Source organism: Rhinoraja longicauda, chromosome 1 (assembly GCF_053455715.1).
Source record: "Rhinoraja longicauda isolate Sanriku21f chromosome 1, sRhiLon1.1, whole genome shotgun sequence".
NCBI lineage: Eukaryota > Metazoa > Chordata > Chondrichthyes > Rajiformes > Arhynchobatidae > Rhinoraja > Rhinoraja longicauda.
The window spans coordinates 50,581,314-50,596,275 of NC_135953.1; the positions used below are offsets into that span (position 1 = coordinate 50,581,314).

At 40.2% G+C, this 14,962-nt stretch overlaps 1 protein-coding gene across 1 annotated transcript; it reads right to left on the reverse strand.

Moving 5' to 3' along the window:
- Nucleotides 1-9,585: 9,585 nt before the first annotated feature.
- plk2b (polo-like kinase 2b (Drosophila)) lies at nucleotides 9,586-14,729 on the reverse strand. The gene is made up of 15 exons (XM_078397131.1): nucleotides 14,517-14,729; nucleotides 14,018-14,125; nucleotides 13,709-13,825; nucleotides 13,481-13,610; nucleotides 13,286-13,373; nucleotides 13,096-13,191; nucleotides 12,493-12,691; nucleotides 12,240-12,387; nucleotides 11,964-12,064; nucleotides 11,677-11,824; nucleotides 11,447-11,527; nucleotides 11,183-11,342; nucleotides 10,962-11,091; nucleotides 10,700-10,810; nucleotides 9,586-10,325 (listed from the first exon to the last, which is right to left on the reverse strand). The coding sequence occupies exons 1-15, from the start codon at nucleotides 14,703-14,705 to the stop codon at nucleotides 10,134-10,136; spliced, it is 1,998 nt and encodes a 665-aa protein (XP_078253257.1). The 5' UTR covers nucleotides 14,706-14,729; the 3' UTR covers nucleotides 9,586-10,133.
- Between the last annotated feature and the right edge of the window lie 233 nt (nucleotides 14,730-14,962).

The window sequence follows — 14,962 nt, forward strand, 5'->3', positions numbered from 1 at the left end:
TGGCAGTGCTGGCTCGAAGGGCTGAATGGCCTATTCCTGCACCTATTTTATTTGTTTCCATGTAACTCAGGAGAATTAACTGCAACTCCAGATATTCCAGCTTTCTGCCAGAAATGCAGCTCTGGCGAAGGGGAGTTTGGGGTGAGGGGAGCAGGTGAGAGTGGAGCATTTAAATCTCAGCTTCAATCTCATCAGTAATGCTGACTGGTCCTAAACTGTACGAAAAGGCTGCATTTTCATGAAAGCAACTTAATTACAACAAACAATATTGAAGTGACTAAAGCTAAAAAAAGGATTAGTCACAGCCAAATCACTAGCAAGTAACATGATGAAATAACAATGTTACAGTACGACACTTAGATCCGAGACCATGAATAGGACTGGCAGTGAGCGCATTTTAGAAAATTGCAGGCTGTGCACTTGGGAGTCCCAATGAATGGTTTTCATGAGCTGCTTGTCACTCGGTGTATAATTTGTGCTGGTGCTGTTCCCAATGGCTTATTGATTCTAATTCTCTTCTCTGATGAATGAATAATGCAGTAGATATATAATAAATGCAGTGCAGACACAGGCAACTGCAGAAAACGAAGCCTCGAGCAAAAATAAAAACAAAGTGCTGGAGGAACTCAGAAGGCCAGGCAGCATCTGTGGAGAGAAATGGACCAGATGACATAGGCCTCCACCCAAAACGTTGTCTGTTCATTTCCCTGTGTAGGAAAGAACTGCAGATGCTGGTGTAAACCAAAGATAGACACAAAATGCTGGAGGAACACAATGGGACAGGCAGCATCTCGGAAGAGAAGGAATAAGTGACGTTCCGACTTGAGTCTGAAGAAGGTACTCAACCCGAAACGTCACCCATTCCTTCTCTTCAGAGGTGCTGCCTGTCCCGCTGAGTTACTCCAGCATTTTGTGTCTATCTTCTGTTCATTTCCGTCTTGGCCTTCCAAGTTCCTCCGGCACTGTGGATTCTGCTAATAGTGCAGTGATTGTCTCCAAGCTCAGTGAATAAACCTCAAATTAACCTTCAAATAACTGAATAACTTTATATTGAGATGTAATCTCCCACTCAAAGTGACAATAGAAATGGTGGCATATCTTCAAGTTCAATTAGTCCTACACTTGTGTATTTTGGTACAACAACTTTGCTATTTAACCTGCACAAGCTGCTGCTTCATGGAATCCTAACCATCAACCGCAAAACTTCAGTTCAGTACCGAACCAAAGTAAAGAAATGAAGAATGGTCACACAATATTTAGTGAGGTTGGATCCCATGGTGCAGAACGTAGTCTTGCCCTGTGAGTTATAAAAATGGGCGCCACGGTGGTGCAACTGTAAAGGTACAGCGCCAATGACCGGGGTTCGATTCTGACAACAGGTTCTGCCTGTACCGAGTTTGTATGTTCTTCCCGTGACCTGCGTGGGTTTTCTCCGAGATCTCCAAAGATGTACAGATTTGTAGGTTATGTAAAATTTCAATGTGAAATTGTCCCTATTGTGTGTAGAGTAGCGTTAATGTGCGGGGATCGCTGGTCGGTGCAGACTCGATGGGCCGAATGGCCTGTTTCCACGCTGTATCTCTAAACTATAACTAAGAAAATATCAAATACCTCTAAAAATAGATTGTCGTTGAAGTCATTTTGCAGTTAGTGGTAAGCAGAAGAAGGGCATTTCCTCCTCACCTGCATTAACAAATCGTGGGAGTTTTTGTTCTATGCAAAGTAGCTGCATTCATGAAACCCATTATTGCGAAGGGCTTATAAATATTTCATCTTGCTTATTCTATTTATACTTTCACTGAGGGCTGTTTGTTCCTTAAACTTACAGTATATATTAGGCAATGACTTCAGAACAAATGTTGTAAAGTTTATGAAATTAAGCAATAACTGAATTATGTTTGATCTGGTTTCTTTGGAAGTTTTTCTTTTAGCTAAGATACTTGCAGGAATTCAACAGTGCACAGCTTTCTTTAATTAAGAGGGTAAAGTAAGAAGCTTAATTGAAGGGTAATTCATGAGAGGGTGACACTGTCCCATGAGGTCCTGTTCCTGGTGACCCTTTGTGTAGTTAGTGTGTCCAGCTGTAGCTACTGACTAACCACATTGCACTTGTACTTATTAAGTGGTCCTGGAAATAGTGGATTCATAAGAGTTTATTTTCCAACATTCTTTAGACTCTGGATCAGCTCCTGCAGATTGAAGGGTGGGCTACTAATTAAAATCGCTGATTAAAAAAGGAAGGGAGAAAACTGCTAAGTAATTATAGACTATTTAACCTGACATCGGTAGAGGGGAAAAAGTGGGATGGTTTTCTGGATCAGGGTGTACCTTAGACATGTAATAGCAGAAAATTTGGAAAACAGCAACAGGAATTGTGAAAGTCAGAAAGATACAAGGAACTGCAGATGCTGTATTCTTGCGTAGAACACAAAGTGCTGGAATAACTCAATGGGTCAGGATAGGCAATGTTTCGGGTCAGGAATCTTCTTCAAAGTGAAGAAGGATCCTAACCCAAAATGTTGCCTATCCATGTCCTTCAGAGATGCTACGTGACCTGTTGTGCACTGGCACTTTGTGATCACAGTCATAGTCAGTAAGGATTAACGAAAGAGAAATGTCAGATGAAATATTTAGTCATAGAGTCATAGAGTTTGGAAACAGGCCCTTCGGTCCAACTTGACCACACCGGCCAACATATCCCAGCTAAACTAATCCCACCTGCCTGAGCTTGGTCCATATCCCTCCAAACCCGCCCTATCCATGTATCTCAAATTTACTCCAATTAATTGAGGAAGTAACTAGTCAGGTGGGTATGGGAGAATCAATAGGTATTGTGTATTTGGACTTTTAGAAGGCTTTTGAGAAGCTCCTACGTAGGAAACTAGCGCACAAATTAAACTACTCGAGATCAGGGCTCCTGACATAGACAGAGAACTGTTTGGTCAACAGAAAATAGATCAGGGATAAATGGATCCTTTTCCCAAAATCAGGTAGTATTCAGTTAGGTACCACATATTTCAGTGCTTGGACCACAAGATATATTAATGATTTAAAGGAAGAAATTAAATGTACTATCGCCAAGCATGCAGATGACACAAAGTTGTGTGGGAGTATGACCTATGAGGAGGAATGAAAGAGGCTCTTGGATGATTTTGGACAGGTTCAGTGGGCAAATCATGGCAGATACAGGTTTATGTGAGGTAGTCCACAATTGTGGCATAAACAAAAAAGCAGATGATTAACTAAATGACAATAGATACGGAGAAGGGAGGTGCAGAGAGATCTGGGTGTTCTTGTTCATATGCCCTCAAAGTAAACATATAGGTGTAGCAGGCAGCTTAGAAGGCAAGCAGCATGTTGGCCTTCATAGCAGGAGGAATTGAATAAGGATGTCTTACTGCATGTTTACAGGGCCTTCGTAAGAGCGCATCTTCTGTGTTATATATAGTTTTGGTCTCCTTATCGAAGGAAGGATATCCTTGCTGTGGAGTGGGTGCAGTGAAATTTCACCAGACTGATTCTTGGTATGGCGGGTCTAAGGTATGAAGAGGGATTGTGATGATTAAGCTTGCATTTGATAACAAATAAAAAAAGGGGAGAGAGAAAACAGATAATTAATTACAGATTGGTCAAACTGACATCGGCAGAATGAACGTGTAGGAACTGCAGATGCTGGTTTACGCTGAAAATAGACACAATGCCTCACCCGTTGAGTTACTCCAGCATTTTGTGTCTATCATCGGCAGAATAAAGATGGATAAGAGAATAAGATTGGTCCTCGTTGTAACTGAAAAACTCCTGGTGTTTCTGCACAGATTAAATGCAGGAATATTGTTTCTCATGATGTGAAATTTTGGAACAAGGAAGCCATACTTACAGACTCTTGCAATGAGCATACAATGCACCATGTATGGTCCTTATGACAATGTGTTTTGAAATAACCTAATATTGGTATATGTAAGCTTAGATAATAGAAATTAATTATCCTGCTGTCAAAATAACAAACTAGACTGCAAACATGTGGTTTATGTAGATTACCTTATTTTCATAAGATTTAAAATAATTATTTTAAATAAAAATATTCCACTTGCTCTGGAATATTCTTTATTTTACTTGTATAGGTTAGTTAACCACAATTGAGGTGGATCAATTATTCCTTGGTTAAATTGGTATCACGTATAGGGAATGTGGCAAAATGCATTGCTGCCTTCCAGTTTAGTTTAGTTAAAAGATACAGCATGGAAACAGGGCCTTTGCCCACCGAGTCCACGCAGCCCATTGATCACCCGTTCAAACTAGTTCTATGTTATCCCACTTTCGCATCCACTCCTTGCACACCAGGGGCAATTTAGAGAGGCCAATTAATGTACAAACCTGCATGTCTTTGGGATGTGGGAGGTTACCCACAAAATCTCAAACCCACACAAACAGCACCCAAGGTCAGGATCGAACCCTGAATTTCTGGGGAGCCCCTCGACTAGCTACTGCACTGTGCCACCTACAGTACATGCAATAAGGCATTGTTTTGGAAATAATGGAAGGGGGCTTATAATGGTAAAAAATGATGCATATGAAGTCTTTTGGTCCAGTCTTATTTGGATTAATACCACTGTCAGAACAGAAACCAATTAATTAAATAAACATTAAAAACATAGAATTCATGAATTTGATCCCTTTTCTGTGGGAATAGATTATGGTAGGTTTATTCAATTCACCTGAGATCACCTGCTAGACACAGATGACTAATTATCCAAACTTTCATAAAGTTTCACATTCTTTTGATGAGTTCTTTCAGGAACTTTTAACAGTGACAGAATGTGCCTGTAACTGTGTTTCACGACTTTGGTTATTTCTTCTCGTAGAATTATTGATTTAATTTTCTCTGTGCTCAAACCAGCATTCTCTGTGCTCTTCTATCTCTGAAACTACAGAAGGGGTCGTCGTCTTACATTCATAACAGACAAATGAATGAAATTGATCAGCTGTAAACTCAAAGGTCACCTGCACAGCAATTGTCGCTGAGGATCCTTCATTGCTTCTACTCTGGGGCTGTAGAGAGCATTCTGTCCGGCAACATTACAGTCTGGTTTGGGAACAGCTCTGCCCAGGACAGGATGGCCCTGCAGAGAGTAGTGCGTTCGGCAGAACGCACCATGGGAACTACACTCGTCCCCCTGCAGGACCTATACATCAGGAGGTGCAGATCCAGAGCAAGCAAGATCATGAGGGACCCCTGCCACCCCAGTAACGGACTGTTCCAGATGCTACGGTCAGGCAAACGCCTCCGCTGTCACGCTGTGAAAACGGAGAGGATGAGACGGAGCTTCTTCCCACAGGCCATCAGGACTGTCAACTTTGATAACCCCAGAGACTAAATTTTTGTCGACACTTTTTGTGCTATGTTTAGTAACTTATTAACTTTATTTATATGCTGTAACTGTAATTCTTTTTGTGCACAACCCGCAGGCATTGCCACTTTCATTTCACTGCACATCGAGTATGTGTATGTGACAAATAAATTTGACTTGACTTGACTTGACAACTGCAGCCACGTGGCTTCAAAACGAGGGATCACGTGTGTTTAATCTACTTGACTTTCTTGAACAGTGATATTCCAGGTGGACCATGTGAGCAAGCCTTATGACATTCACACACAGACCTTCTGGAAATCCTTTGGTAAAAAGTGGCATTAAAAGATGTGATATAAGCTAAAGGCACGGGGAATTCAAAACAAAGCCAAGCAGTGAAAGAAAGGAAGAATAATTCCTGGTTAACAGCAAAATATTAGGACAGAGCCAAATATAATTGAAGTGACCAGGGAATATTACTGGGATCTTTTGCTTCCACTTCAGAACCATGAATTAGATGGGGGGGGGGGGGGGGGGGTAAGTAAAACAGTTAAATGTGCAGGCACTAGAAAACTAACTGGTTTCAGGAGTAATCAAGTTGATGAAGGAACCAAAAAGCAAAATGAGCTGAACAAACATGGAAGTAGACAAAATGAGAGTTTTACATATAAGTACAGTGCATTCAGAAAGTATTCAGACCCCTTCACTTTTTCCATTTTGTTGCGTTACAGCCTTATTTTAAAATGGATTAAATTCTTTTTTTTGTCATCAATCTACACACAATACCCCATAATAAAAAAGTGAAAACAGGTGTTTAGAAATGTTTGCAAAGTAATTAAAAAGGAATATCTGAAATATCACATTTACATAAGTATTCAGATCTTTTGCTCAGTACTTTGTTGAGGTACCTATGACAGTGCTTACAGCCTCAAGTCTTCTTGGGTATGACGCTACCAGCTTGGCACACCTGTATTTGGGTAATTTCTCCCATTCTTCTCTGCAGATCCTCTCAAGCTCTGTCAGGTTGGATGGGGAGCGTCGATGCACAGCTATTTCCAGGTCCCTCCAGAGATGCTCAATCGGGTTCAAGTCCGGGCTCTGGCTGGGCCACTCAAGGACATTCACAGACTTGTCATGAAGCCACTCTTGCGTTGTCTTGGTGGTGTGCTTAGGGTCGTTGTTCTGTTGGAAGGAAAACCTCTGCCCCAGTCTGAGGTCCAGAATGCTCTGGAGCAGGTTTTCATCAAGGATCTCTCTGTACTTTGCTCCGTTCATCTTTCCCTCGATCCTGACTGGACTCCCAGTTCCTGCAACTGAAAAACATCCCCACAGCATGATGCTGCCACCACCATGCTTCACCGTAGGTATGGTGCCTGGTTTCCTCCAGACGTGATGCTTGGTATTCAGGCCAAAGAGTTCAATCTTGGTTTCATCAGACCAGAGAATCTTGTTTCTCATGGTCTGAGAGTCCTTTAGGTGCCTTTGGGCAAACTCCAAGTGGGCTGTCATGTGCATTTTATTGAGGAGTGGCTTCCATCTGGCCACTGTACCATAAAGGCCTGATTGGTGGAGTGCTGCAGATATAGTTGTCCTTCTGGAAAATTCTCCCATCTCCACAAAGGAACTGTGGAGCTCTGTCAGAGTGACCATCGGGTTCTTGGTCACCTCCCTGACCAAGGCCCTTCTCCCCCATTGCTCAGTTTGGGCAGGCGGCCAGCTCTGTGAAGAGTCCTGGTGGTTCCAAAGTTCTTCCATTTAAGAATGACGGAGGCCACTATGCTCTTCGGGACCTGTAATGCTGCAGAAATTGTTTTATATCCTTCCCCAGTCACAATCCTGTCTCGGAGGTCTACGGACAATTCCTTCATCTTCATGGCTTGGTTTTTGCTCTGACAATAGACAATAGGTGCAGGAGTAGGCCATTCGGCCCTTCGAGCCAGCACCACTATTAAAAAAAACTCTGAAATCTCTTCTTCTCACCTTGACCATGTGCTCTCTTGTTTTTGATACTAGTCATGGGGAAAGAAGCTTCCAACTACCCTTTCTCTGTCACCCAATTTGATATAACTGTATTGTTTGTGCTTTATGTATATTTGTCCTCACAACCTGTTTTGTGACTAAATAGGTTTGTTTTTTTCCTGCTGAGTCATTGGTTTGCAAAGAGAAATAAATCATGTATATTAAGCTACTATCTAATCTTTGAACCCAAATCCTCCTTCCATTTGTTCAAACTGAATCAAATCCACTGTCTCAGTATTTTGCCTCTGATTACACATTTTACAAATCACTGAGCACTTCCGTCTTTTACACCATCCATCCTTGTCGAAGAAACCTTTATCTGCAGCAAACAAGCCTTTAATTTCACACTTATCTCCAGCCTTACACAAATTGCCAAATGGCTCAAAATTTGCTGGCCACAAGACAAATTTGGTCAATCCACTAAACTGGGAATCTTCATTTAAAATCCCATTTTACCCATCTTAAGGTTCTTTTACCCTGTGCTTTCTTGCAATTGGCAGCAAATCCTTTGTAGGGAATGAAAGGAAATGTGACTATTACTTTAAAACACCCTCTAACCTAATTTTGTGGCCAAATAAATTGTATCACATACCGTTTTTTTCCCTTCAACTTGCATCTTAGCATGGTTTCCCATGTTACAAATGCACAATAAGTGCAATTTCTGAAAATATTTTAGTGATGAAAATTCAATTATCTTGTGATATAGTGCATAATTGTTGACTGCATTCAACATGTGGCAGAAAACAAAGAGCTGCCTAAACTAATCCCACCATTCAGCACTAAATGCAACTTTCCATTATTCCAATCGAAGTAGTGTTACATGGTCTATTTTAAAAGTTAAACCTGTGTTCTTCTGTTTAAACTGTTCAAGGCAGGCACCAGGAAAATACAATGTTAATTCTTTACATATGAAGGACTTAAATTAACTTGCAACAATATGACTGTCGAATATTACTGGAATTTACATTAACACTTGCTTGGGTTTGTGTTTGACTTTACTTCCATCCAAAGTAGAGGGATATAACTTATTTCAGATTTTTTTTTAAAAACAGGTTGCGTCTCATTCGTTCACCTAATGAAATGCAATGTGCAGCAAATACATCAGCTGCCTGAAAAGTGTATTCAGAGCATGGAAGATAAAGATTCAGGGGATCATTTGTAGTCAAAACCAATTATTTTTTTATAAGACAAGTTTCATTGTATTAAAAACAGAACATGATATTTTTTATTAGGAAGGGAAATTTGACAAGCTTGATTCAATTTGCTTTGGATTAGAAGTTTCATTTGCCTGTCTTGAACTGCCTAACCATGAGAACACCAGTTTCACCTTCAGAATAGACCATATGCAACATATTTTCATTTTGCTTTCTGCATCTTATACGAAGAAATACGTTGCATTGAACAAGGTTTGTTTCTTTGAATGTCAGACCAACCCCTTTTAGAGAGGTGGCATCTTAGCATAAGAGTTTCAGGCTAATGATCCAGGATTAATTATTTGACGTACGTCAGGTCAATTTGATGAATCAATTGACCTCAACACAAGGAAAGAGCAAGTAAACAGAGTGATTTCAACTACAGGTGTAATAACAAAGTTAGGATTAATTACAATTAATTGCAATTTAGTGATTAGCTCATTGCCAAGTCTGCATCTAGGGATAAAAGTATTATTGAAAAAACAAAGTGCTACTTTTATAGAAAGTGAGCACCAGTATATGGATGCATTCCTTGGAACATAATCCTTCATTTCTGTCTGATAAATAGATCACTGCTCTGCACACAAATAGCTAGTTCTGTTCATTATGGAGATATTGCTTTGCCTTGCAACAGGGTCATAGCACCAAAAATATTAATTATTCAGAGGGTTAAAATGTGAAGAGCAAATTTGTGACAAGGATGACTGAAGGCATTGTGCAACAACTGCTCTGTTGGTATGATCATTGCCCAATATTGTACTTTTTAAATGAACTGTAGCAATGGTGCTCCTCAGCACAAGATGTTTTAGAACTGTATTTAATGCGAGTTTTACTGGTCAAAAATACTATTTAAATTTCCAATCAAATCCACACATTTTCAATTCAAGGGGCATGTAAATCTCTGCAGGACACATATATAGAAATGTCTTTCAATTTGTGGAATTGAAGAAATGCAAAATACAGTTACCATACAATTGGAAGCCCACCCAAAAACAAAGACCATTACTGCAAAATGAATTTAAGAACCTTTATTAATATTCAACATGATTTGCGCAGCATTTCAGAAGTGTGTATGAGTGAACCTTCAATAAATAATAAATACTCTGTGCCGAATAAATTAAGGAATGAATATGTCCAGCCACATGATGTGGTACACATGTTTGGATTTTTTGTCCTTTTCCAAGAATACCCAAGTCCAAGCTAACTCAACAGCACAAACTGTGCTTAAAAAAAAGTCTCTTTACAACTTGCAAAGTCCCAGTTACTTTAACACTCTCTCAACTCCACTTGCCACACACCTTCTTGCTCATGCGAGTCACAACTCAATCTTGCTCTTGCTCTGCTGCAACATTGTTGCTCTGCTTCGTCCTCAACGCAAAAATACTGACGTTCCTCGGGCAATCATTTTCCAGGTATTCATCCATTTAACTTCAGTCAGGGTTGTAAAATGCATTTGCCTGGTACCAGCCCAGCACACCAAACAAAATACAAGTCCCTCCTATCACCTGGCAGATGGCCAACTTGGGGTGCTTCCAAACTGAATGCAGGCACAGCCATGCTTCTCATTCCAATCTTAATTAAATCTTTGTTGCACCATATTTAATGCATATTCCATTCTAGTACGAAGTTCTTGTGAACATCCAGCCATTAGCAGTGTTGACAGCTTGAATGTAGCAGAAACTCTATCTTCATTGATATAAGTCAGTAGGTATTCCTCATCGTGATTGCAAATAATAATTTTTGTATGATCGTGATAAAAATTCACCTGCAATAATAAAATAAGCCAGGGTTACTCATGATCAATCTTCATCACAGCCAATTATTAATTCATACAGCTTTCATAACCCATCATTAATTCATAACAGCAGCATAAATTAACAAGCTGCTCGGTGTTTCTCACCAAGTTTAAACTATGCATTCTGTTGAGATTACACACTTTAGTCATTATTTGCCAATGTGTCTTTGGTTGGCACAAGTGTATTTTCCTCCATTTTAGTTATTGGCAAGACACCAACTTTGCACAGGCGTCATCAAGAAACACCACTAATTTGTGTTTCACTCTTCCAATTCCACTCTGATAGCGTTAACCACAAATATGTTAGCAGTAAATAAATACCGATGACAAAGATCAATTCTTACCTGGAATGTGCCATCACTAAAGAGCATCATGAGTGCACGGTCTGACTTCAACCATTGAAGGAGACACAATCTCAATTTCTGTGCATCCACCGAACCGGGCAAATCACCACCCTATGTGGAAAAGGTCAGAGGTTATTTGCTTATCAAAGTATCATTACCAAAAACAAGAGTAAGAGACAGAAAGTGAAATTATTTACAAAGCTTTCGGAAAGGTTTTAAGCAGCAGAAATCCAACTCAAAATGAGTTTGCTAAGATTCTTACCTCCATTAGATTTTCTTCCATGTAGTGTGCAAAATATTTCAGAATTGTCATTTGACTAACAAACTTCTCAGGGATATCAAGTGTTGTGAAGACGGAACATTGGCCCAGCTCCGCATAATAATGGATGGTTCTAAATGAAGAAGACAAGCCATTAGTTACAATTCAGGTTTAAAAATAAAAAAATATATATAATATATATATTCAAATATAAGGCTACTTACTTCTTGTCTGCCAACAAGCTCATGTGGGTTCCATTGTTGAAGAGGACACCAACCGTGTGATCTGACAATTGATACCCAAAGCCATACTTATTCGAATAATCCACCCACTTGGTGACCCATTGAAAGGAGAAGTTTGACTGCTGCTTTGGCAAGTGATCCCCTGATGAAGAAATTGGATGCTTAGTAAAATGCTTCGAGTCAGCAAAATGTCAACACCTAATCTTCAGATCTATACTGAATTAAGATGATTGCAGTAATGCTTACCTTCTGGCATATTTTCCAGGCAGCCCTTTAGTACTCTAGCAACTGTGTCAGCAACACTTCCCATGGTACTGTCTTCAAGCGCTGAAAATATAAATGAGATATTATAGCAATTTTGCACATCCGACATTCAACTAAATGTAGTCATTAGGATAACACTTCCATCTCCAACTGGAGAATTGTGTAGTAAAAAAGATTAATGATGCTTTACTTAATTTGTATCTTGTACTTACATTCATTACTACTGCTGCTGCAGCTTCCCAAAGTTCCTCTCACTATCATCCTTATGGAATCTCGGATTTGTTGCTCATTATCCTTCATTGGTAAGGAGGTCTCTGGTATGACATTGCCAATTGGCGGCTTGCTAGTCAACGTTAACTCCTGCGAAACAGAAAATACACAGTTCTGTAGAGTACTAGATTTGGTAGATACTTGACAAGTCTCAATGCAAACATTACACTAATTTTCGGCAAAGTGTTAAAATTCAGAATATTCAGACACCTTTTAGAAATCAACCTACCTCATCTGATTGACTTTTGTTCAGTTGCTTGCTTAATGATATTTTCTTCAAGTCATTCTTCAGCTTGTAAATTTCATCTGTATCATCCTTTCCCAGTTTGTCTGTTTGCAAAAAAATTAAATCTTGTTACTCACCCACGTTAATAGAATTTTTCAGTACTTACTCAAGTGCTCTAATCTAGAACAGCGACTGCAATGTCTTTGGCCAGTCATCCCCGTGACATTTTAGCCAATTTACTGCAGAACAAAATATTAAATGTAGTCAATGTACACTTACTGTGATTGTCCAAAAACTTGGCTTTGTCCTTCTTCCCACCAAACAGGGCTGCAGCTGCCTTTTTGAAAAAGTTCTTGGCAGGGCTGGACAGGTGAAAATCTGGCGCATAATGACAGCAGGTCTGTGACAGTCTCTCAGGTGTAAACCCCTGCAGGACAGAGTTAGAGGTTAGATTTGTGTTCGAATTCAGTTCAGTGGGTGTACAGAAAAGGAAAAGTGAAATTTTTAAATCAATAATTCATCCGTAACAAACCTGAGTCAGGAAGTCATAATGCAGGATATCATCTAGACTGGGTCGATCTTCTGGATTTTTTGCTAGCATACTGGCTATCAATTGTCTCGCAGATATCGACAGTGAAGATGGCATTGTGTATCTTGCTTCCTTTATACATCTGTAGGTTTCCTTTAGGTTTGTCGTTTCAAATGGGGGTCGCCCCAACAGCATGGTATACCTGCAATGAACACAATTCAACCATTAGTACATCCTAGTAAAACCACAAAGTGCATGATATATACAAATAATATATAGTACTGAAGTTAAATTTCACTTCAAATTTTGTGAAATGAAATGTTATTCAAGTGACACACAAGGCAGAGCATACAAAGCTCTCATTTGCAAAAAAAAAGTGCCAAGTAACTCAGCAGGTCAGGCAGCATCTCTGGTAGACTTGGATATTTAAATTTCAGATCACCTATCCAAGCCAAGGTTTTTTTTGTAAAGCAGCCGCTGCAGGTCCTTGTGTTTAATTTGCAAGAGTTATGTAGCTTTGATTTAATGCAAAAATGATGTAGGTGAACCTATTAAATCCCTAGATGCAATCATTTCAAATAGAAGACTTTGAAATGGGATACTTACATTACACAGCCCAATGCCCAGATATCAGATTCACAACCATGTCCTTGCTTGTTGAGAACTTCAGGAGACAAATAATTTGGTGTACCACAGATAGTCCTGTAGAGCAAAATGTTGAGGTTATTACCGGTAGCTTGCAATTGCTTAACAAGTAAAAATATAGCATCTAAAAATATATTAAATTATTATTTACCTGCTCCTTTGCTCCGCTGGTTCCAACTTTGCTGCCAATCCAAAATCCCCAATTTTCAGTTCCATGGTCTCATTGATGAAAAAGTTACCTGGAATTAAAAATAAAATTAACAATGAGCTTTTCCAAGTTGATGGTTTCTTCTTTACCTACAATTTGACTTGATCATGACAAAACATGCACACAAAGAGGTCATACCGAGCTTGAGGTCTCTGTGAAGGATCCCTTGGTCATGTAGACACTTCAGTCCTGAGACGATCTGTCGGAGGTAGTATCGCATTTCTGGTTCTGTCAGCACTTTACGAGCTTTCAGTACGTGAGCCATCGACTAGAATTTTTAACAAAGGTAAAAATTAATCATTGTGCTTCCTTAAAAAAAAAAAGTTGCTCGTCAAGATTTGAGAGGGGAAAAGTGCGATTACTTACTCTGCGGCTGCAGTGTTCCAATAGGATGTAAATGTTTTCTTTATCTTCAAAATGATGGTAGAAGCGAACGATATGCTTGTGGTGAAGCGTTCTGTGCAACTCGATTTCTCGGTCAATCTGAATTGTATCAAGAAAAAAAAAAGAATGTCAAAAACAAACACGGGTTTCGTTTAATCAGGTTTTTTTAAAAAAACCGAAACAGCATTACGATCAGTGGAATTGGAGCTCGCTTCTTTCGGGGTCACACTGATCGACATGCAAACAAAGTAGAGCAGGCACCCACTTCCATTCACGAACAAGGGTACCCACCTTCTCTCTCTGATGCGGCTTGGCTACTCTTGTGTGCGGGATGATCTTTGCAGCATAGACGACGTTCGTGGTCAGGTCTGTCATCTCGTAGCACTTGGCAAAGCCACCCTGAGCAAGAAAACAATTCACATTAAGCTCGAGTTAGACATTAGTAACTTTTAAAAGTATCATTTCATTTATTTTTTTTTTAAACTGGGCTGTTGAAAGTCTGAAAACTTAATAATTAACAAGCGCCCCGGGCTCACTCGCTGATTGCAATTTCTGCAGGTACACAATTCTACGAAGGTCCAAAGACCCGAAAGGTTCATTATTTCCCTCTCTACACCTGCTGCCTGGTCGGTTGAGGTTTTGCTGTTATTTCTCATTCTACACAGACGATGTGATCCCGAATTAACTCCTTTCATGTTCTTCCAATTTTGCAAGGATGGGAGTCAGGTCTTGTAACAGCGCCGCGCAAGCCTTTCGCCTTTCAATCGCTCCACATGCACTTTGTATTTACCTTGCCCAGCACTTTCCCTCGACAGTAACATTTGCCAGTGGCGGGATCAGTTATAATCCGGGACAACTCGGCATTGGTGCAGGTCAGGTCTTCTTGTCTTTTGCCGAAGCAGAGATCTGCGGCTTTGCCGAGAGGCTGCTCGCACATCTTGACGCTTTGCTGGTAAGTGATAGTCCTCAGTAAGTCCATTGCTTCCCAACAGCGAGCGCTCTCTGTTCCACTCGGAATGAGCCGGGGCGTTCGGCCGCGCCGCCTTTTAAACCCTCGCCCGTCCTCGCGTCACGATGCGCTCCTGCCCATAGGTTCACGGAAACGCCAATCATCCCTCGGCACCCACGCTGCAAGTTGCCCCGAAGCCTGAACACATCAAATACACCAGGTTGATGGATTACAGGGAGATGATCAACATCCAGAGCAAGCTATTACTTTCATGACAAGCTTTACAA